Below are 23,766 nucleotides of genomic sequence, written 5' to 3'. Positions count from 1 at the left end.
TACGATATCGAGGCGTCACGAACAATCAACGCCTAGAACAATTATCAAATCACATATCAGAATTCTTATCAATAGAACACGTAACTTACATATCCTATTTGAGAAGATCCGTACATTGGATTCCCGATTCGTAAGTTTCTAATATCCTCAAATATTACATACTATAACGTATCAAAGTTTGGTGACGATCCAACGGTCGGATCGTCGATTGCTATAATAATCAAGTGGCGGACCTTAATGGAACCAAGTTCAAACGACAGAAATTCATCAATCAGACTTCACACATGGAATTGGAGAATCAAATTTAGCCTAGAAATGTCAGGGGATGCCTCGGCCCACGTGTTGCCGTACATTGCGGTCGGTCGCCCTGACTCACCGGAAAAATCAACTATTTCTAAAATTTCTCGAACTTCATAGAAATGAAGATCTCAGTGAGAGGAATAACTTTCATACATGTGACTAAGGCCAATTTGGCCGAAAAAAGCCTCAATTTCACCCAAACCTGTCAGAAACCCTATAAAGGGTGTTTCTTGATTCATCCTCAAATCGACTCTGACGCTCCAACCATTGATTGGGCATTTTTGCTGAGCTCAAGGTAACGCTAATGATGGTAGTGGTCGAAGGGTCTACCTTTAGAAATGGCGGTTTTCAGCCGATCTTCCCCCACGATGCCGCAGGTGCCATCCGCACGAAGACAAGACTAAAAAACATCGGGTTTGGGCTTGAAGAAGAAAGATCGTGGAGTCGTGTGCAGGTAGTGGCGACAGTCAATTCACCTAGAAAACGGCCGATTTGGCGTCAGGGTGTGTAAAAATCGGGTCGAGTCAGTAAGAAGGAACCAGGTCAAAGGTGATTCGGTGCTCCTCTACTTTCTCATTTACCCTTCTTTCTTCTCTCCCCCATTGGTCACTTTCTCCTCTCTCCTCTTTCTGATTAGGCGTCCCACCCCTTCTTTCTCTCATTTATCTCTTCTCTCAACCGTCCGTTTCTTCTTTCATTCAATTGGGCCACACACGTGGCTTTTCCAGATTTTGCTCCAAAAATCTGGAGCATTCCAAAAAATAATAAATTTATAATTTTTCCCTTGACTTTATTCGTTATTAACTTATTCGTTATAACTCCAAATTGCGTTCCATTAGCACCTACGTGTTCATAGCGACAAGTACTATGAGGATACACCAAGAAAACAAACCTTACATGACATGACAAGACGGTCAACAAAAGTCAACGTCTTTACCTTGAAGGGTATTTCCGTAAATTCACATTTAAAAATTATAAAGACTGTAATTTTTGGGGACGAGTCGTTACAAAACTCATCGGTTCCGAGGGTGCCATGGTGGAAATTTGACGATTATGAAGCTAACTCAACCAATTACCACCACCAATAGGCTACCCTCTACCCCAGGAACAAAGTTCATGCATTGGTTGAGGCGTTGCAACAAGTATGGAGGACAAATCAAAGCACACCCAAATCTAGAGCTCTATCAGATTTTAGTGAAATTGGGGCTTTTCCCGGCCAAATTGGCCTTGGCTGCAGGTATGGAAGTTGTTCCTCTCATCAAGATCTTCATTCTTGTAAAATTTAGGAATTTTTGGAGTTGGTGGGTTTTCCGGCGAGTCGGGGCGGCCGACCGCCACATGCAGCAGCGCGTGGAGGAAAAACACGAGGTTCCTCAACATGCCGAATCTACCATCCGTTTTCCAAATTATAACGTTTTAGTAGAGTTTTACTAAAAGGTCCCTATTTGTGTTTAGGCACGTTAGTGGGAAAGGATTACATCCTCGATCATTTGAGTGGCTTCGGACAATGAAAAAACTAGTGAGTGTACCCCTTCATAACTACATATTTTTATAAATTATTAACCTAGCATGCATTTCATATTTCATGCATTGAATATGTTTTATATTATGTTTTCCGGATTTCCATAGTTATGATTTATCGAAATTACATTTTACTAAAGAGTATGAATTATTAGATTTGCATATCTTGAATTCTATGGTTTTCGAATATAATTTATATTACGAATTTAAAAATGTGGTGGATTTACAGCTGTGGATTTATTATGGTTATGATGATAGTTTGAACTAGGAGGTTATATGATTTTATGATGCTTTGAGCATTTGAACTCCGAGATTTAATATGAGTTTTTGAGACATGTTTTTAGTACTTATCTAGTGGGTTATCATACGGCACATCCGCACACCACGGGTATATGTTTATGGCTATAGGACATAGGTGATGGAGGAGTGAGTTATGATTTGTATATATTATACCCCCAGCTTCACCGTTGAAAGCGATGTCGGACAGCTTCACTAGCCGCAGCTAGTGTCAGTGTGGATGTACGCTATTTTATATAGCTTCACCTTCGGGTGATGGATAGGTACTGGCCTTCGGGCGACTATGATACCCCTAGTTGAGTACAACGCGGATATGATTTACATATATTTTATAAATGTTTTTCATGGCGAGCTAGGGTTTTTCATAAAACCTATACGTAGTATTATATATGTTTTCAAAACAAGGGGTTACTATGTTCAGAAATAATATATTTTCCTATTATTAGTATCATTATTATAAACTTTTATCCACTCACATTTTCTGTTTTTGTGCCCCCTCAGGGGTTAGGATCGAGACACATGATCCCAGAGTCAGGATTCTACATCATAGGTATCCTCGAGTCTCTTCAGTATCGGTATCATTCCCTTGTTCGTATCTTTTCTTAGTAATCCTTCCATAATATTCTTAGTAGTTGTATGCTCTGAACACATTCCTGCTATGGTTTAACCGTTCTAATTGCGTATATTTTATTTGTATGCATATTATAAATGGCTTCATCACCCTCGAGTGTCGACCAGCACATGTCTACCGTGGTATGTATGGGTATCGGGGTTGGGGCGTGTCAGGGCGTGTCAAATGACAAGCTAAGAGTCCAATTGTGGTACCCCCAACAAGTTGTGTCCTACAACCATGGACGTACTGCAATACTCTAAATCTTTATGGGTGTATGCATGCCATAAGATAAGTAATAAAGAATCCAACGTTCATAAGATCATCATCGTCATAATCATAATCCATAAATCATAAATCTGGTAGTAAAATTTCGAAACCTGTTTAACTTGCAAATTATAAATCATAACTCTGATGACATACCATGAAATCAGTATAATTCGTAAAATATAACTGAAATTCATTTTTATCTAGGCATATACTTAGAATTTAGATAAATAAAACATTCTGAAATAGAAGTCCACTTACTAATCGTATATGAAGTCTTCTTCAAGCTAGGTTTGTCCTCTAGGGACCCTGAAACTACTCACACTTTATTTTGTAAATGAACGCATTAGCACAACTCTATTAAAACAATTGGATTTGAAAAAAATGGTATGTCGATTCAGAATCAGCACGTCGAAATATCCTAGGAAGGATCTTGGACCAAAACCCGAAAAAATAATCAACAATCAACATTGATCGAATGAAAGTTAATGGTTGACCCGAGCCGAGCCGAGCCGAGTTGCCAAAAATCTTGCCAAATACTAGAAAAATTGGCTAATTTTCTGCAAAATTTTCAATTCACGATATCTTTGTCGTTTCTCAACCAAATCATGTGATCCATATATGAAATTTTATCTACTCAATGATACGAACACAAAGAAAGTGGTTTTAGGCCTTACCTTGGCCAGATTTCAAGGAATCTCGCCGTGCAAGTCAAGTCCATTTTTGAGCTCGAAGAAACGTCATCTCAAGTTCGATTTTCAAGAAACTAAGGTTGAAAACAAGTTTATGAGATAGGAGGTCGATTCGTCGGAGGAAGTTGAGGTGGTGGTTTCGGTGTCCTCAAGGTAGAAAACTGAAAGAAATAGGGAGTGAGAGATAGTTCTCTAGAGAAGTCAGGGGATGAAAAAGGAAGGGTAAAGATCCCCCTTTGGGTTCCACAACACACTAAACGAACCAATTAGAATTCTCCAGAAATGAATAAATTTATGAAAATGCCCTTGAAAACAAAGTCAACAGAAGGCAAAGTGTGTCCTTCTAGGGAATTTTGGTAATTTCACATTAGTGAGGACAAAATTACCGAAAAATTAGGGACAGATCGTAACACATTTTGGTCTAGTGGACTTAAATTTTTAAGGTTGCAAATAGCTTAGGCCATTGCAAATGTGGATCTTTCTTACTAAAACAAATGACTTTTTAAATTTGGTATTCTTCAAATAATACACATGGAAAAATGCCACTCCTATTTCACTTCGTTGATGCCATCGTGTTATTAGTCAACCATCGTCAAAATCGTTGTTTATAAGAAGGGATTTCATAAAAAAAGAAAATAAAATGAGAACATGTTTTCTCTCTCTGGTTTCCCACTCTACAAACACTCTTGTCGCCGACCCTAACCTTTGGTTTGGGTATCGGTGGCTACCCTGTCCAATCACCTTGTTCTTCTTTTTCCCTCATCCTCATGTTCCCCTTCTCTCCTTTTCAACTTCCCCTGAGTTTTATCTTAGTTTCCTTGAGCTTTGTCTCAAATTTTCCCGCGAGTTTATCTCACTTTTGGGCTTCATGTCTCTTCTCTCCTCCCTTCCCTCTCCTATGGCCATTCCTTTCCAAACACAAAACTCCATCTCCCCTCACTTTTCCCCGTCTCTCTTCCTCATAATCCATCCTCACCATGTCCTTTGCTCTCCTCGAACTCTAGGCTGGATATGGTTACCAGATTTATTTCCCTCCCTCACTTTCCCTACCCCCAACCAGCATGTCGGATTTCCTCCCAGGCCAAGTGTTTTGCAGCTTTGGCCAAAGTAAGGGTATTTTACATACCCCCTTAGCCTCATCTTTTATTCATGTGTTACTGTGTTTGTATATATTTGCAGGGATTGGTAGGGATTTGGATCTAATGACTATCTCTTAGTTCTGTGTCTTTGGTGAAGAAATATGGATGCGGTGTGCTTTTGGTTGCGGGTATGGTACTTTTGTGCTATGATGTCTTGGTCGATTTCACTACTCAGTCGTTTTCTCTAGTGTTGCTACTTCAGTAGTTGCTGGCAAGACTTTTGTGGCAGTGACGGCGGCGAATGCGGCTTTCTACAGTCAGGGATTAGGGGTGTGGGTTTTAGTTTTTGCATATTTAATTGGGTTGAGCTTTTATGTATTTGTTTCCCCCAATATATTTGAATTATTTTGCCTTCCTATGTGTTGGCCTACAACCTTCTTTTGAATTAAGGAAATTTACTTTTCAGACCAATAAAAAAAAAGGGGTTTCATAACTTTGGGTCCAATGAAAATATCGTCTATCATGTCATCTACGTATGTGTATAAATTTTGTCTCTGTGAAATGAAATAAAAATATAGGTGTGATATTCACACCCTTCTCTTTACTTCTCACACATTTTTCTAATTTTTGACCATCGGATCGAATAAATTAAAAAATATCAACGAACAAAAATTAATAAAGGATATGTGAGAATTAAAAATGACGTGTGATAGGGAAAAAAAAAAAAAAAGCAAAAACCTTTTGACCATTAATAATAAATAAAAACCTGGCCTTCTATATAATTTCTCTTTATTTATATTGCCTAATTCATCCAAGGACGCAGGCAAGTTGGAAACTTTGTATCAGAGAGAGAATGGGTGACGATAAGGTGAAGGCAGATGCTTTAGAGATATTGGGAATGTTCCAAGTGCTTCCGCGATTGGTTGTCTTCGATCTTGATTACACTCTCTGGCCTTTCTATTGGTACGCCATTTCTCTCTCTCTTTCCGACCACAACTTGTTCGGTTGCCGAGAAAATCTTGTTTTTCTCTCCTTTTCCTAGGAAGCAGCGAAAAGTTTCTATTAATTGTGATAACCCAGACGACTAATGAATATATATAATCCAGCTTTCCCTGTGAACTGGAAACAAAACGATGATTTGAGGTTTGGGATGTTGTCGATGTTATTCTGCATATTTGTATTATACAATTTTAATTTTTCTTGAAAGTGGATATTTGCTGAACAACATAGATCATCAGTTTTCAAATCAAAATCGAGGAGAAAAATATTAGTCAGGATAGTGCTATCTACGCACTCATTTTTACTTTGCATGCACAATCTCAATTTCTGACTGTCGGATTGAATGAATTGAAAAATATTAATCGGCAAAAATTCTCAGAAAAAAAATATCAATCGGCAAAAATTCTCAATTTCTGACAGTCGGATTGAATGTATTGAAAAATATCAATAGACAAAAATTAACGAGGATGTGTGTGAAGCAAAAATGGGAAAATGACTTCCATTCCACGGCTTCATGTCTTGTATCGATCAAGTGTTATCTTTCGTGTTGGCGTACGAACACGCGGTTCAAATTTGTAGCCTACAAGGTAGCCATGGACGGACACAAAGGAAAGGGAAAATAATCTGTGAACTGAGTTACTTCTAAAGTAACGTCACAGTTTAACATGTTCTTGACAATTTTATGTTTGTCAGCTTCAACTTACATTTGTGTTCTTTTTACAGTGAATGTCGCTCCAAACGTGAGATGCCATCGATGTATCCCCATGCTAGAGGAATATTGTATGCACTGAAAGAAAAAGGAATTGGCCTTGCCATTGCTTCTAGGTCACCAACTGCGGATACAGCAAAGACTTTTATCGAAAAATTGAGTGTCAAGTCAATGTTCGCAGCCCAGGTGACGCATCAGAGCACAATGCCCTTTTATCTTTTCAGTTTCAATTAGGATTAAGGGAGCTGCCAAGGGTGTGCCGACTGTAACTCTGTCGATTGAGTTTTATTCGTAAATCTGGTTTGCTGTTTGTACAGGAGATTTTTTCGAGTTGGACGCACAAGACAGACCATTTTCAGCGAATTCATACAAGGACCGGGGTCCCCTTCAACTCAATGCTTTTCTTTGATGACGAAAATAGGAACATCCAAGCGGTAAGATTATCCCTTCCATTTCTTCTGTGGCAATTGTTCTTAATGATAATAAGAAGTCATCTTTTGAATTATTATAATTCTCACCATCTCCATCGTCTCTTAGTTTTATGAAATAAATGTGAATCAATCATCTATTGACCCTTGATGGTTTCCAAATCCATGACCTTTGCCCAAAATATTTTGATTGAAAAATAGTGGAGAAATTTTGTGTGAATTATTTGCTAGTGTCAACAACTTATGAGGGCTTTAAATTTTGATACCGGCGGAGGATATTGGTATCAAAATGTGTAGAAAAAGAAATCCTGGTATTGGCTAAAGTGGACTGAATACAAGAGAAGATTACGATTGATGATATTAGTTTTAAGTGTCAACACCACGCGTGACGTGACTTTCTCCAGCACACTTTGGCAAAGCTGAAAAAGGAGTTTACAGATCTAATAAGAGGCAACTTTTCCAACGCATAAAAGCTGGGTTGAACCAACTCACCTTTTTTTTTGGTGCGGAAATAGCCCCACCCTTTTTCCCCCTCCAATTTTGCTTCCCTCTCCTTGTCAGAAACCACTGGTTATCTATACAATGTGTGACAGAAGTGTTGCGTCGCATCAAGTCTCCGTGCCAAGAGATTTTATTTTTATACTATCCCCGGTATTGTTCGTATATTTCTAATTTATACGAGACCGTAATCTCTCACCCATTAATCAAAACTTTGTGATGGTATTTGCAGGTTTCAAAGATGGGCGTAACAAGCATTTTGGTGGATAATGGGGTAAACATTGGAGCGTTGAGGCAGGGTCTTACAAAATACACCGAAAATGTGAATACATCTGAGAAGAACAAGCAGAAATGGCGCACAAAGTTCTCCAAAAGTTCAAGTTCGTCTGAGAAGAACGCGGAGAATTCATAGATGTTGAATTATGTACAACTTGAAACATATTGATGGGGTTCCCTGTACTATCAGGGATTATCATGTGACAACCTCGTGCCGGTTACGGTGATAATTTGTTGTATCAATTACCAAGAAACGCCCTAGACGGCTAGATTCCTCCCATATATTGCAAGATAAATGTTCAGGAAGCAGTATCAGTCAACCAAATAGTAGTTTTCTTTCCCAAATATGAGTTTTGAGTACTCAAGTGATTTTGGGCTGATTTGGTATTGTTGTGCTTTGAAAAAAAACTGCTTCTGCTGTGCTGTGAGAATAAGCAGATGTGAAATAAAGCAGCAGAGTGTTTGGTAAACTTTTTTGTAAAAGTGCTTTTGAAAAGAAAAAAAAAACAGTATTATAGTGTTTGGTAAACTTTTATGTAAAACAGATGTGAAAAAAAACTGGTTTTTCAAAGCTGGGTTTTGCAGCTTCTTGTTTTTGGCTTTTTTTCACCCAAAACTGTGAAAAAAAACTGAAACTGAATGTTTACCAAACATAAAAACAGCTCCTGACTTTTTTTTATACCAGTTTTTTTCAGAATCACCTAAGTACCAAACCAGGCCTTTATGTCCCAAATTGATCGTTCTGTTGTTTCTGTAGTAGCAGCTTCAAGGTTTTTGGGTATATTCCAATGAAATATAATTCTCGGACACAATTAATTATCCTTTAAAATGAGTCACATGCCACACGCGTGAAGTTGAATCAAAGGGCAAATATGAAAAACTAAACGAGAAAAATTGTAGTAATAATCTCTCAACTTTAACTCAATTGAAGAAATGGTCCTGTAACTTTAACCCAATTGGAGCAATAATCCCTCAATTTAAATCCAATTGAAGTAATGATCCTTCCAACATTGACTCATTGTAACAAAATTTTGACGGGATTGATAAAAATGACCATAACTGCATGTTTTGATAAGTTAAGAGACCAATGATCATGGATTTTTAGTTGAGGGACCATTACTCCAATTGAGTTCTAATTAAAGGACCATGTCTACAAATTTCTCATTATCAAATGACAAGTGCTCAACTTTTTCACATTTGGCTGCTAATACTACTACTTTCAACATTTTTTTTTTTTTAACGAAATGAAATTTAAAATTTTCAACATCAACACAAGGATTTTAATGGGACTGATTGCATTTGGGAACTGAACTTCAAGTCACATTTCGTAATGTGGAAGGGAAAAGGAGAGTACAGAATAATTGGAAAAGAGAAAAGAAAAGTGAAAGACCAGAAACGAGGTTTGTGGTAACTCATACAACAACACAGCAGAAACTACAAAATATTTGTTTGGCCTTGCCATTTGCTAACTGCTTCAAGCTCGATAGCTCGACGATGTCTCAAGCCCATTCCCATTCGGAGTACATTCCTTCGATTCTGGCTACTCTACGCAAACGGAAAACATTACAGTCAAATTTTTCCCACAAATATTGAACAATTATCAATCTCTATAGACTATAACAATTATCAATGCCCTCAACAATTGATTGCATTCGACTTTGTTACGCGCTCAGCATGATCAGCGGATGAGGATAATACCTTTATACAATATGCATCCTACATCTAGCAATTCGCTATTGCATACAGAAGTTTCGTGTTCAGCAAATTTGCAAAGTGTTTCACAACATTGGAGCACTTAACCAGTATATAATAAGCTAATAACTTTTTCGATAACTCCATGAAAATTAAGAAGTAGATGATGACATCTGAAAAAAAAGGCATGGGTTTTGAATTACCTTGTGTCATATTCTTCAGTGAAAACTTGTATCTCTTGTATTAGTTACAACTGCCGCTGATTCACTTCTTTCAGTGGTGATCTTCCAGTACTATACGCTTCAAGTTTTCTTGCTGACGCCGAAGTAGAATTGTTTGCATTCTTATAGGTAGAAGCATAGAGCTCATTATCCACTTTCAAATTAGTTGCTGGTTTCACCTCTTCCTTGCACCTTTGTAACATTGTATCCAAAAGATTCATCATCTCCACATCCTCACAAGTGAAGTCACCCATACGTTCACATATCTCTTCAAAGTGAACAAAAACTTCCTCCCTATCTTTTGATAGACTTGTGGTGTCTTGAAAGAGAACGCGTTTTTCGAACTCAAGCTGCTTGACTATGCCTTCCAGCCTCCTCTGTTCACCCATCAGTTTACCATTTTCCAGTTTGTTGACTTCCAATAATGCTTGAAGTTCATCTCCTTGTCGCTTTTCAGTAAACAAGGCTTCCTCCTGATTTGTCAAACTTTTCCGCAAACCAGATACTTCCTTCTCCAAATCAACAATTATCTTGTTCTTCTCTTCAATCTCTAGCTCTGTCATATGCTTGGCCTTCTTCAAATCTTCAGTAAGCTTTTCAACTGTAACCAGATTTTCTACAACTTCTGAGAAGGACGATATAAATGCACTTGTCAAGTCTTGCTCTAATGACGACACCAATACTTGGAGAACTTTTATGTTCTCACCTTTCTCATTCATAACCTTGAAAAGCCTGTCTTTCTCTAGTCCAACATATTTCTCTGTATCTATGCTTGCAAGAATTGCTGCTTCCACCTCTCTTCTCATGGCCTCCTGCTCCATCCTCATGATATCATTTTGGAGATTTTCTATGCAGCTATCCTTCTCCTTGGCATTGCTTATAAGGTACTCAGTGTTTTGTGTGAAAAAATCCACTTCCTCGTTCTTCGATGCAACTGTAGCTTCTAGAAGGACAATCTTCTGCTGCAGAACTTCAGTTTTATTAATTTTCTCTTTGATAATGGTGATAAGCATGTCTTTCTCGTGCTTAAGGGTTTCTTCATTCTCAGCTTGTGCAAGAAGTGAATTCTCCATTTGTCTACATTTTTCTTGATTTTCTTGACAGCACAGTTTCAAGCTTTCAGCACTAGACTTCCAATTCTGTAATTCGAATTCTAAATGATTAGCTTCACAAATTTTCTCAGCCAATTCAAGGTTTGCCTTTTCTAAAGCCAAAGAAACTTCTCCTTTCTCCGCTTCCATCTGCACAAACTGTTCTTTCATGTAAAGTTGATGCACAGATGATTCCTCAAGCATCTTTTTATGTCGTTGAATCTCTTCCTCCATGATAACCTGACGCTGCTCAGCTAGTTCCAAGGACCTTACCCTCTTCATCAATATCTCTGCTTTCTCGTGTTCTTGTCCTAGCTTAAGGTGAGCATTTCGTAAATCACTGTTCCTCATCTCCAACTGTGTTTGAAGTAGAGAGATCTCGTCATCCATTCTGTCACAGAGCTCTGTTTCAGTTTTTGCATCAGATTTGTTGGAGTAAGCCTCTGAGAGTTCTGATTTAAAGATCGCAAGTACTACTGAAATCTCTTCATTTAAAACGTCAATCAATGAAAGGCAGCTTTCTAGCTCCATCTGAAGCTCCTCTATTTGCTTCTCTCTACTCTTCAATTCAGAGTTGTGCCTGTTTACATCTCTTTTCATCTTCTCTATTTGGAGGCTCAATTCAGATTCTTTTGCTTTCAGATTTGTCAAACAGTTGCTATGTACCTGCTCCAAGCCCCTAAGCTTGTTGCGCAGCTTTGTTAGAGCAGCTGGGGCACAATTTCTGATTTGAGCTTCCTGCAGTTCTTTTACAGATTCTCTCAATTCCCGATTCTCTTGCTCAAGGTGAACAATTCTAAATTCCGTTTCTTTGGAGAGTGCTTCTTTTGTTGACAGTGAGTTTCTTAGCTTAGCAATCTCTTCATCCCTTTGAACAGCCAAGCTATCGAACTTTGACCTTTCTTCTTCACACCGGGCAAATACATTCTCATAACGTGATTTGAATTCAGACACTTCAACTTCCAAAAACTTCCTCCTGCTTTCTTCATGAGCTAAAGCTTGGTTGCACATCTCCAAAAGTTTTTGAACACCTTCAAGAATTCTTGTTTGGGAATCCAAGCTTGTCTGCAGCAAAGAGATCTCTTCAAGCAGTGCTGATTTGTCCCTCTCCCACTCCTCTTTATTCAACTGGAACTCAGCTTGGAGCCGTCTATGTGCTTCTTCAAGATGTCTGAACTGTTCTTTCTTCCATTTCAACTGATCTTGAGTATTTCTATTTTCCTCCTCTAACCCCATTATGATGTCATCTCTCTGTCTCAGTTCTTTGGCTTCTCGAGCCTTCTGCTCTGCCTCGAAACACTTCCTCTCTGTAGTCGATAAGAGTCTTTTAAGGCCCTCAATCTCTTTAGTACTGGCACCAAAATTCTGTTCCAACTCTTTGTTTCTCTCAGTAGCTTCATCTAAGGCAGATACTAACTCTCTATTTTCCTCTTCCATTTTTTGCAGTTTCTTCTCACCATCAGCTCGGAGTTTTTCATGCAAAGAAGTCAATTGCCTAAGCGACGATTCTTTTTCAAGCAAACAAGACTGGAGGGTTTCAGAAGCCTGCCTTGATTGAGAAATTTCCTCAAGCCTAACATTTAGTTCTTGAGCTTGTTTCTCATTCTCCCGCTTAGCTTCTTGAAACTTGATCAACTGCTCATTGTTGGCTTTCTTCAGAAAATCAGAAAGTTCCGTCTTAACCCGGACTTCAACCTTAAGCCTGTCCACCTCTGTTTTAACTTCATCTAGTTCTTTGTATACGTCCTCCATTTCCCTTGATCCTCAACTTGTGAGCGGCTCCAATGCAGTAAAGATCTGAAGCACGAAGAAACATGTTAACGTGAACATTTTCATATAGAAAACTGAAAACAATCAACCACATAGACAGATCATGAGAAGAAAAAACGGGTTTTGAAGTATTTAAGACTAGGAGTTCCATGAGTATTATGTGCCTTTTGGCAATCCCACATCCACAGAATATGGGATTAGTTTTATGAGTATATGATTCATGGGCATTGTTTCCTTGCAAGTTCTGCTCGCGAGTTGACATCCTTTGACACCGAAACATACACTAGTTCGTGTCCAAAAGTGGGTATAGTATGGTTATGACTCCATTGCTATCTACTTATAGAAAGTCGAATCTGCTGCTGCTAACAGTGAATGCAATGGGGCTCCTTATTCAGTTTTGAAACAGGCATATCCAGCCATAAATTCGATCAGATTTTCCGAATGTAACTGATCGAAAAAATTGCAAGTATCTACTGGAAATAGACAAACCAGATGAAGAACACAAACACGAACCTGATTCTCGCAACACTAATCAAGAAATAGGGCAACAGAGCAAACCCAAATTAGGGTTTCTTATCAATACACTTGTCTGAGTAGCAGGAATTTTCACCGAATCGGAGAACCAGGTAACGAATCTAGAACTAAATGATAGTCAAAACTCGAGATTTTGTAGATTCAAATTTGGTTTGGGAAAGATTTGGGCAAGAAGAAATCCTAGAACAGCAAAAGTATGACCTTGGAAGTGGATTTATAAAAAAATAAGCAAGAAATTAAAAGAAAAAGGGAGAAATACCTGGAAGGAATGAGGGGGTTGGGTTTCTCTTTCGAATCTGGAGACTGGAATTGTATGTGTGGCACAGTGCCTGTGGGATTTAAATCTTTGAGTTGAGCGGGAAGCAAAGCTCTTTTGTTCGATTCGCATGGTCTCAAAATTTGATTTCAGGGCCAAAATGGGAAATTTCGCTTTTTATTTCTTTTCCCACACAGCGTTCAGGATATTCCTTTACTTTCCTCTTTGACATCTTGACATATTATATTCGAAAAAGTAATTTTTTTTTTTCATTGGAATTTATTTCTTCAGATGCTCCGGTTAAGATGGTTTGAATTTGTGAAACGAAGACTTACACTCGCTTCGGTTAGAATATGTAATTACAAGACAGAAACTTAGGCCAAAGGAGTACATGAAACCTACGAAGACTTGAAAAGAGATTCTAATAAAAAACTTGGATTACTTGGATTTAATAGAAGACATGGCACAAAGCTGAACGCAATGACGTTCTAGGATTTATATAGCTAACTCTACTTAGTGAGATTAGGCTTTGTTGTTATTGTTGTTGTTGTGAACTTTATTTCTTCATTAACAAAATAATTAACATTTGCATATGACGTTTTACAATGACTGAAAAAATAAAAAAATAAAAATTCATGGATTGCGTATGGACCGAGTCCCTTGTCTTCACAAATGACTAGCATTTCTTTTCTTCGGTACATTACATTGGCAAATACTTGCTGGACACAATCAAGAGGCACCCAACATGCCTTTTCACTCAAACTAAACAAACAAAGAATATACTAATTCAAATGCAACTCACAAACAGAATCAGAGATGTAAACATGAGCAAGATTCACCCGTGTCACTTTCTGCCTACGAACAGTACAATCTATTTCTAATCTCTTTCCTCAATAAGCAATTGTTCAAGTTCTTCCCTTCGCCGCTCCAAGTCCTGTGATTGTTGCAAACAGGTGAATGAATGTAAGGAAGCTTCCGCGATAGGATAAACATACATAACGTTGACAAGCACAACGTAAGAACCAGATAGAAGAGCAAGCATGATAAACAAATGATGAGAACTTACCTCAAGATCCTTTACTGCTTGCTCCCTTGAAATTTCTGTCTTCTGCCGAGCCCGTTTGAGAAAGCCAATGCATAGGATTCCCTTAAAATTCAAATATTGAAAATGAGGAAGGGAAAAGGTACAATAGACTCCTAAGTTACACATAAATTTCCAAAATTATCACAGGATTCTGCTACTTAAACCTACCGAAATAAAATAGATCCCACCACAAGCAAGGAGCATATAGCTTGCTATGTTCTGTAGAATAACTAGCCCCTTTTTTGTACTAGATTCGTTAGGAAAAGCTCTTGTCATGACCGCGACGCTGGTACAAAGAATCACAACATCAGAAACCATGTAAAATTTATGTTAGTATGCAACAACCATAAAAAAATAATAATAATAAATTAAAAAAATTAAAAATTTTCTTCACAGGAATACAGGCACATGCTATCCAAATTCTGAAACTAAAGCAAGCTTAACTTGAATGTTGATCCATCATTATTCTCTGCCGTCATAACTACAAATATTATACTCTTACAAAGCTAGGCAATATTCAGATTGGGACGAATTCAGTCGTGCTCCAAAATCTGACGGTGCAGAGAAAATACTCTTATGAGAGTGAAACATGATATTTCTTACTACATCTGCAAACTTACAAGATTTGCAGCATACCCCTACCAGCCCAATAGTCCAATATCTGCAAACAGATAACACAAATAGTAAAATTAGATCATGGAAGCAAAATTAGGCATGCTAGCACCAATATTTCCATAAACTTTGATTTACAATTCAATAGTGAATTGCTGAATTAGCCTGAACAGAGTAGGAATACGAGAAATGGAGACAAAATTCATCATGACTGTAGTTAGCAGCAAAGATTATCAGGTGCCTGTGTTGACGGCTCATATGCATAGCTGGAAAAACATAAAGTTTCAAAAAGATAGTTTGTTACGCACTTACGCTGTTAGACCTTTCCATTTTTATTGTTTTGATATTTTTGGTGTGGGGATCATAATAGCATCTTAGAACACCCCTGATGTAGGACAGTAAAAATGGATAGATGTACAGGATAGATCCAGACTCACTCCAGCCTTTGGCATCACACCAAAGGGTTCCAATAGAGAAATTAGAAAATTTTCTGGCATCACACCAGCCTTCAGCCTCACACCGTAGGTGCCTTGGAATCACTCCAAGGTTGCTGTGCCTCACACACAAGCAGGAAACTCAGAATTTCTCTTACTTAATCTTATTGTAAAAGCTTACAAAGTAGCTCTTTTATATGCTACTTGGGTCCTCCATCACCCCCTTTTATCAGTTGTTGGAGAGAAAGGGGCCCCCCACCATGGCAAATATGTGACGATCCATTTGAGAGATCAGTTTTATTCGATGTAGACTAAATTCATTATGTATTTTCCCTCGGAGGGTTTTATTTTTAATAGAAGAATCAGTCCTTTCATAACCAACATTTGAGGTTCAAGGGGCACATCCCTAATCGAGATGTCTTCTTATGTTTGAATCTTGTAGAACAACGAAAATGAAAGAGCAAGGACCGGAAAAACAAATTTTTAGGAACTTGTAATGTTCTCTAAACTCAGGCCAAAGCGTGTATCGGCGAAAACCAGTAATATTTCCTCCTTACTTTTTCCTTGAAACAAGTATGGTTACAGATAGAGTGCCATCATCAATGTAACTGATAAATACCAGATTCCAAGATTTCCAGAATTACAGGAAAGAAACTCAGACAATAAAAGCATACAGCATTTCAATAAAATTACTTAATTTTCATAAAAATAGTTTAGGTTTCGAATAAAATTCCCTCTAAACCCCACAATTGAATGTAACCAAACAAAGCCTTAAACAGATTAGGTCTCGAATAATTGAAATTTAATTTTCATAAACCGAGTTAGGGCTTCAAAGTGAAAACGAACCTTCCAGAACTTCATAACGAATCCCCATTCCGTCTCGGCCACCACCACAATCATGCCAACCACGACGGCGTAACACCGAAATATCCCATCGAAAACCTGCAATTCACCACCACACACACACAACCCAATTCATAACTAACTCCATACTAATGCATAATTCATATGTACATATATAGAGAAAGAGAGAGAGAGAGATAGAACAGAAAGAAAGTACATCAGATCCATCTGTGAAAGATTGAATGGCTGAGAAGACGTTGACGACGATGCAGAGAATGGCGGTGAGAGCTGTGAGGACGCTGAAGCATCTGCAGCAGATCAAGAAAGGGTCGGGTCTCACTCTCAGTCTGGTTGTACTCGGAACTGGAGATGTTCTCCGTCGTAGGCTGCTTTCTCCGTCGACTCCATCGTTTGTGGACATTTTATCGCGCTTTCTGAGCTCCGAGAACTAGTAGAAGCTCATATTTGCGTATGTGAATGCATTGTTTCTGTTTCGGTTTGTCCCATGGCAATTGGGTATGGGCTATGCCTTTCTCTCTCCCTCTCTCCCTGTGCCGGGATCATTTCTTTTCTTTCACCTAACAGCCAAGGAAGGAACTCTATCCAACCGCAACGCGTTGGTAGGTTCGACAAGTTTTTTTTTTTCAGTACAAGTTTGATATTTTATTTCTTTTCTCAAACTAATTTACTTTCCTTAATTAAAAAGACAAGTACAAGGAAAAGGCAACCCACAATCTATATACAAGCCTAACAACAAATTAAAAAATTCAGTAAATAGGCCCAAACGTGGCCAACTGAGCAACAACCAAAAAAACCGTAATATTGGAATGAAAACCAGCAGCTACCAGGTGCGCCTCCATGCAAGCCCACCACCAAGAAAACGAACCAACGGAACAATTGGATCAACGGAAAATGAGGGTGAGTAAGCCACCCCCGCAGCAAGCGCCCCCATAATCCTACCAAATAGTGATAAAAGCACTTTAACAGCCACCCAACACCCTAGGAGAAGCACACAGGTCGACTAGCAGAGGCTGATGGTTAAGGACGCGTGATGTAAAGTAGCATTGGAGCACGAGAGGGCCATGAAGGTCCAGATCTGAGATCAACTCACAGGAATTGACAAAGTTCAAAGAACAAAACTCAAGAGAAGCCAAAACAAAGACCTAAAGAGAAAAAGTTCAGATATTAAAAAAAAAAAAAATTGAGTGGAAGGATGGGGGAAGGAATCGAAGGATGAAGGAAATAAGAGGGAAGAGGGAAGATGTAGAGAGTGGAGCTCAATGGGAAAGAGGGAAGGAGGGCTAGAAAAAGATGGGAAGGATGGGGGAAAGATGGGGAAAAACATGAATCTAAAGTCATTATGACACTCATTTGTAGAGAAGAAAATAGCTTAATACGGTTCTACAAAGAAACTAAACCCATAATCTAAAGGTCACATGGTTTTAGATTTGGGTGTTTTTTGTAAATACGATATTTGAGGGAAGATCTACAAGATAGACGGTTTGAATCATTGAAATACATTACAGAGTGGACGCCACAAAAATTGTGCCAAAAGTTATGAAGAAAAAGTGGTACCACGGATTTGGCCCTACTTAAATTGGTATCTAGGAAATGCAAAAACGATTTGGTGTAAATCCAAATCTAAAACTACATTAATAAAATTCTCTTTGTCAATTAAAAGAGGGTAAAAAGACTATTTTTTTCTTTTATAACAAAACAAAATCATGGGCAATAAAGTAAATTCACACAAACTAAATTTTACAGTTTTTTTTTTCAAAGCCTCATCCAATGATGATCCTAACATCCTCTAATTTTGAAAAATAAAATATTAAAAAAAAGGCCAAAAGAAAAGTTCTCTCTCTAATCCACATTCCTTTTTCTCTCTTTCTCCTTCCCATTTTAAAATAAAAATAAAAATTATTTTTCACACACAAAGTATATATGAAAAACAAAGTGTGGGGCATATGCTAGTCAAAGTATATATGAAAAATAAAAATCTTTTTAATGTTTTTTGCTAGGAATCGTACGTATCATTATCATATCATGATTCATCAATGTATGTTTTAAATTCATGTATAAATGTATCATATTGCAGCCTAATATTGTGTAGAAAGAAAAATGTGTAGGTTTTCGTGCATAAAAGAGAACGAATAATAGCATGAGCAAAAAATCCGCACCATGCACTTGGTAATTTACAAATAGAATATTACACAATCCAAGCTAGGAATATTATCATGGTATATGATTCTCTCTTAAAATAGAACAAAATAACTATAGAGATAGTCCGAGAATGTGTTCGAAACAAAATATTAAAAAGAGGGAATAAAGAGAGAGATTAAGAGAAGAAACCACAATATTTATTCATATGATTAAGATATTACATATTGGCCCAAATACATTTTTGTATTTGGATTTTATATACATGTATGTCTAAGAATTATTGATATTCAAGTCGAGTGTTTCAATCGGAGTAATAACAAATCTACAAATTGAATAGGTGGTTGAATTTCAACTTACAGACTGAATGGGTAGTCAAATTTTAATCCATATATTCGACCGGGTCAAAATTCTCGGCAAAGTTTTTATCGAGCCTCATCTATGCACCTTGTCCTCAACTATCTAAATATTTCAATTTACTTCAATGAATACTAGCATATGGGCATGCATAAAGTGTATGAGAAAACTTTTTATTTTTGTTTTTGAAATAGAAGGAGAGAGGAAGAGAGTGATAGATGTAGAAAAACCAATAGGGTTTGAATAATAGTTTTCGTATTTTCTTATTCAGAAAAGGTATACAACTCCAACTATATATACAAGCCAAGTGCTAAACTAGGTAATTACAAGTTGACTTATGAAACAAGAAACTAATTTAATACAAAGATACTTTCCTATAGAGCCGAAGTCTCATTCCTGATTATCTCAATCTTCAACACTCCCCCTCAAGTTGGAGTATATGTTAATTATACTCAACTTGCTAAGAAGATTTTCAAACTGAGAGGTACTTAGTGCTTTGGTAAACAAATCTGCCAGTTGTTGTAGAGTTCGGACATGGGCAGTTTTGATAAGACCTTCTTGTATCTTTTCTCGAACCAAATGACAATAAAGTTCGATATGTTTCGTTCGCTCATGGAATACAGGGTTGGATGCAATGTGGAGGGCAGCTTGATTATCACAGAACAAAGTAACAGGTTTCAGATGATGAACATGTAGATCATTAAGCACATATCATAGCCAAGTTATCTCACAACATGTGGATGCCATGGCTCTATATTCTGCCTCCGCTGTAGATCTTGCCACTGTGGTTTGCTTCTTTGTTTTCCAAGATATAAGTGAGTCTCCAAGCAAGATACAATAGCCTGAAACTGACCTTCTTGTATCTTTGCATTTTGCCCAATCAGCGTCGCAATATGCTTTCAGTTGAAGGGATCTGGTGGAGTAGAGCATGATCCCTTGTCCTGGCGTCCCCTTTATGTACCTCAAAACTTGATGTGCTGCATCTAAATGTGGCAGCCTAGGCTTGTCCATAAATTGACTTAAAATGTGGACGGAGTAGACCAGGTCCGGCCGAGTGATTGTCAAATAAATGAGACGACCAACGAGTCTACGATATATGGATGGATCTTTCAACAGCTCACCATCTGTCTGCGTGAGTCCCAGGTTCTGATCCATAGGAAATCGAGCTGGTTTAGCTCCAAGAAAGCCAGTATCTTCCAATATTTCCAAGGCATATTTTCGTTGTGACAAAGATATACCTTGAGATGACCTCGCAACTTCAATGCCTAGAAAGTATTTTAACTTTCCTAGATCTTTGAGTTTGAACTTGCTGGCCAAAAACTCTTTTGTCTTCTCAATGAATGAGAGATCATTACCGGCCAATATCACATCATCCACATACCCAAGAATAGCCGTAAGACTTGCGCCTTTGGATCGGACGAACAAAGAGTAGTCCGCGTTGGATTGTTGATAACCTGCAGCCTTGAGTGCAGAAGAAAGCTTCAGAAACCACTGCCTTGAAGCCTGTTTAAGTCCATAAAGGGACTTCTGAAGCTTGCATACAAGTGTCTCCCCCTTTCGTCCGTAGCCAAGTGGAAGACGCATGTAAACATCTTCAAGTAAGTCGCCATGGAGGAAGGCATTATTGACATCGAGTTGGTACAAATGCCAACCTTGAGCAGCGGCAACACCAAGGAGTAAACGAACGGTGACCATCTTAGCAACAGGAGCAAAAGTCTCCTTGTAGTCAAGACCTTCGATTTGGGTATATCCCTTGGCAACCAGCCGGGCCTTGTAGCGTTCCACAGAACCATCTGGATTAAGCTTGATTTTGTAAACCCATTTGCAACCAATGGGTTTCTTCCCAGGAGGAAGGGATTGAAGAGTCCAAGTGTGGTTGGCCTCAAGGGCAGAAATCTCATCTCTCATGGCCTGGCACCATTTAGGATCTTTAATAGCCTGCAAATAAGTTTGAGGTTCTTTGACAAGGGAAAGTGAGGTAGTAAAGGCATGGTGAGGGTGGGACAAACGATCATAAGATAGAAAGTGAGAGAGAGAGAGTGAGAAGTAATACCTTTGTGTGATTCAACGTGAGAGGTCGATGATTGGTTGGAGCGAGAAGGTAACTTGACACCAACATGAAATTGTTGTAGGTAGGGAGGTGGTCGAGTGGCTCGGGTGGAAGAGCGACTAGAGGTGGGGGCAGGCTGAGACGAGGGGTCGTTAGAGGTGGGGAGAGGTAGGTTGGTGGAGGTGTCGATGGGTAAGGCAGATGGAGGCACAGTGTCGGGGACATTGGTGCCGTGAAGAATGGAAGGTGTAGGATGAGTAGGTGATGAGTCAAGGTTGGGAGGTGTGAGTGAAACAGGTGATGGATCGTAAGAGAAATCAGCTATGTTAGGGAGAGATGGGTATAGTGGTGAATGAGTCATGTCAGAGTGTGATGCGGAAGGTGTGTTAAAAGGGAAGGTATGTTCACGAAAGAGCACATCACGGGAGATGAATATTTTCCGTGTGTGGAGGTCATAAACCTTGTACCCTTTCTTGCCATATGGGTAACCAATAAATATGCATGGGGTGGACCGAACATCAAATTTGGATGGATGATGTGCATGTGTGGATGCAAAGCAAAGGCAGCCAAAAACCTTCAAATGTGAATATTTAGGTGGTTTGTGAAACAAAAGATCGTAAGGTGTTTTACCATGCAAGACTTGAGTGGGTGTACGATTGATAAGGTAGGCAGCGGTGAGGATGGCTTCGCCCCAAAAATTGGTAGGCAGGTGAGCTTGAATGAGGAGTGCCCTAGCAATGTTGAGGAGGTGACGGTGTTTGCGTTCGGCCACCCCATTTTGTTGGGGGGTAGCCACACATGTTGTTTCATGTAAGATGCCTTTGGTGGAGTAGAAATCAACAAGTTTAAATTCTGGGCCATTATCACTTCTAATGGTCTTCACTCGATGAGAAAACTGATTTTCAACAAGGTGGATGAAATTAAGTAAATGGTGTCGTGTGTCGGATTTGTGTTGCATTAAGTAAATCCAAGTACAACGAGTGTGATCATCAACAATTGTGAGAAAATATTGAGCTCCAGTGAGGGAAGCAATGCGAAAACCCCCCCAAATATCAATATGTAATAGTTCAAAAGGCATGCTAGTTGAAATTTCACTTATTGGAAATGGAGATCTCGTTTGTTTGGCGAGAGGACACACAAGACAATTATTGGAAATACAAGAACCAAGGGCAGGAGGAGAAAGTGAAGTATGGCGAAGGGCTTGGTCAGAGAGGTGACCTAGGCGTTGATGCCAAAGGTGTGGTGATATTTTCTGAACAGCATGAGTGGTGGATATGGTAGGTCTTCTGTTGGTGCCGTCCAAAAAATACAAGCCTTCTCGTTCACTCCCCGTCCCAATCATCTTCCCCGAACGAAGGTCCTGAATCACACAAAAATGGCTTAGAAAAATCGTGATAGACAAGGACTGATAGGCAAGCTGACTAATGGAGATTAGATTGAGCTGGAAAGTGGGGACACAAAGAACATCGTGTAAGACAAAATCTGTGGAAAATTGCATGGTCCCTATGTGTGTTACTGCAGCATAGGTACCATCGGGCTGTTTCACGGTCTTATTCCTAACAGGCACAGAAGAGGTTAACAAAGTATGTGATGTAATGATGTGATCTGTGGCACCGCTATCCACGATCCACGATGATTTCTGACCATGAGAAGTGAAGGAAAAAACTTTACCTGAAAGATCATTTAGAGAGGGATTTTTACCAACATTGTGCGCCTTGGCTTGGTTGTTATTGAGCATGGTCATTATTTTCTTGCACTGATCTGGTGTGAATGGGAAGGAAGTTGACAATTCCTTTCTATCAAGATTACTTGAAACATTGTTACCCCTGGATTTCTCCTGCTTAGGATGGCTTCTTTGTTGCTCCGGATCCGCTCTTTTCAGTTTTCGACAATAATCTATCGTATGGCCTTTCCAGCCACAATATTCATATTTCAAATGGGCACGGCAAGCTTCAGTGGTGTGATTGTTTTTGTTGCAGCGAGTACACTTCACATCAGCATATTTCTTGCTGGAGTTGGATCCTTGGGCCGCAAACACAGCAGCCTCATGTACTGATGATTTTCCTGCAGTAGCGTCATGCTGCTTCTCATGTCGTAGCACAAGAGAGTACACCTTATTGACTGGTGGAAGTGGATCCATTAAGAGAATTTGATCCTTTACTGCACTGAAGGTTTCATTAAGTCCCATAAGAAACTTAATGGCCTTTTGATTTTGTTGAAAGGCCAACACATGTTGCAAGGTGTCATAGTCGCAATCTGGTAGACTGATAGCAGCATCTCTTTCGTCCCATAATGCTTTGAGTTTGGTGAAATAAGAACTCACAGTTATTGTTCCTTGGGTGCAGTCATGAATCGCGCTCTCAATGTGATACAGTTGCATATTGTTCGTTTGAGAGAAACGTTCTTTCAAGTCCTCCCAAACTTGATACGTAAGATCACAGTAAATAATACTTGATTGAATTTCCGGTGATATGGAGTTTACTAACCATGTTTTAACTAAACTGTTGCATCGATCCCATTGATGCAAGTCTGCTGCAGCGACCTTCTTTTCTGGTTTCTTGAAAGTTCCATCAACGAAACTCAACTTGTTTTTGGCTTTCAATGCTCCAATCATCGCCCTGCTCCAGGTGTTGTAGTTGTCTGGAGTGAGCGGCTGAGAAACAAGCATCATCCCCGGCTGATCAGAATGATGCAGGTAATAAGCATGGTTGACATCATAAATGGTTGCCTCCGTTGAACCAGATGGGTTCAGTTTATCGTTGTGCTCGGCCATGGTGGGCGGCTAGGGTTTAATAATTTCTTCGGTCCCAAGATTATCTCTCTGGTACCATGTAGAAAAACCAATAGGGTTTGAATAATAGTTTTCATATTTTCTTATTCAGAAAAGGTATACAACTCCAACTATATATACAAGCCAAGTGCTAAACTAGGTAATTACAAGTTGACTTATGAAACAAGAAACTAATTTAATACAAAGATACTTTCCTAT

At 38.8% G+C, this 23,766-nt stretch overlaps 3 protein-coding genes across 4 annotated transcripts; 1 reads left to right on the top strand and 2 right to left on the bottom strand.

Moving 5' to 3' along the window:
- Positions 1-5,572: 5,572 nt before the first annotated feature.
- LOC137726259 (uncharacterized) lies at positions 5,573-8,025 on the top strand. Its single transcript, XM_068465159.1, has 4 exons — positions 5,573-5,729; positions 6,489-6,660; positions 6,792-6,908; positions 7,633-8,025. The coding sequence occupies exons 1-4, from the start codon at positions 5,620-5,622 to the stop codon at positions 7,810-7,812; spliced, it is 579 nt and encodes a 192-aa protein (XP_068321260.1). The 5' UTR covers positions 5,573-5,619; the 3' UTR covers positions 7,813-8,025.
- Positions 8,026-8,967: 942 nt separating this feature from the next.
- On the bottom strand, positions 8,968-12,432 carry LOC137727142 (uncharacterized protein At4g38062-like). Of its 2 annotated transcripts, none has more exons than XM_068466080.1 (2): positions 9,572-12,432; positions 8,968-9,221 (listed from the first exon to the last, which is right to left on the bottom strand). In XM_068466080.1, exon 1 carries the CDS (start codon positions 12,430-12,432, stop codon positions 9,616-9,618), a length of 2,817 nt encoding a protein of 938 aa, XP_068322181.1. In that variant the 3' UTR covers positions 8,968-9,221; positions 9,572-9,615. The 2 variants fall into 2 exon arrangements, with proteins under 2 accessions (XP_068322181.1, XP_068322182.1); XM_068466081.1 differs by having other exon boundaries at positions 9,205-9,216.
- A 1,468-nt stretch (positions 12,433-13,900) lies between these two features.
- On the bottom strand, positions 13,901-16,776 carry LOC137725559 (uncharacterized). Its single transcript, XM_068464285.1, has 6 exons — positions 16,431-16,776; positions 16,217-16,312; positions 14,945-14,985; positions 14,493-14,610; positions 14,307-14,387; positions 13,901-14,174 (listed from the first exon to the last, which is right to left on the bottom strand). The coding sequence occupies exons 1-6, from the start codon at positions 16,632-16,634 to the stop codon at positions 14,118-14,120; spliced, it is 597 nt and encodes a 198-aa protein (XP_068320386.1). The 5' UTR covers positions 16,635-16,776; the 3' UTR covers positions 13,901-14,117.
- Positions 16,777-23,766: the final 6,990 nt, after the last annotated feature.

This window comes from Pyrus communis, chromosome 2 (genome assembly GCF_963583255.1).
Source record: "Pyrus communis chromosome 2, drPyrComm1.1, whole genome shotgun sequence".
In the NCBI taxonomy this organism is placed as follows: domain Eukaryota; kingdom Viridiplantae; phylum Streptophyta; class Magnoliopsida; order Rosales; family Rosaceae; genus Pyrus; species Pyrus communis.
Note: the sequence above shows the minus strand (reverse complement) of the source record. Positions and strands in the feature narration are given on the sequence as shown.

Bases quoted from the DNA above. Each gene is read 5' to 3' on its own strand.
- LOC137725559 (XM_068464285.1), bottom strand. From the start codon at position 16,634: ATGTCCACAAACGATGGAGTCGACGGAGAAAGCAGCCTACGACGGAGA. The intron at 14,611-14,944 runs GTAAGTTTGCAG...TCTTTGTACCAG, and splicing joins AGGGGTATGCTGCAAATCTT to CGTCGCGGTCATGACAAGAG. The intron at 14,175-14,306 runs GTAAGTTCTCAT...CAACAATCACAG, and splicing joins AAGCAGTAAAGGATCTTGAG to GACTTGGAGCGGCGAAGGGA.
- LOC137726259 (XM_068465159.1), top strand. From the start codon at position 5,620: ATGGGTGACGATAAGGTGAAGGCAGATGCTTTAGAGATATTGGGAATG. The intron at 5,730-6,488 runs GTACGCCATTTC...TTCTTTTTACAG, and splicing joins ACTCTCTGGCCTTTCTATTG to TGAATGTCGCTCCAAACGTG. The intron at 6,909-7,632 runs GTAAGATTATCC...TGGTATTTGCAG, and splicing joins AAAATAGGAACATCCAAGCG to GTTTCAAAGATGGGCGTAAC.
- LOC137727142 (XM_068466080.1), bottom strand. From the start codon at position 12,432: ATGGAGGACGTATACAAAGAACTAGATGAAGTTAAAACAGAGGTGGAC.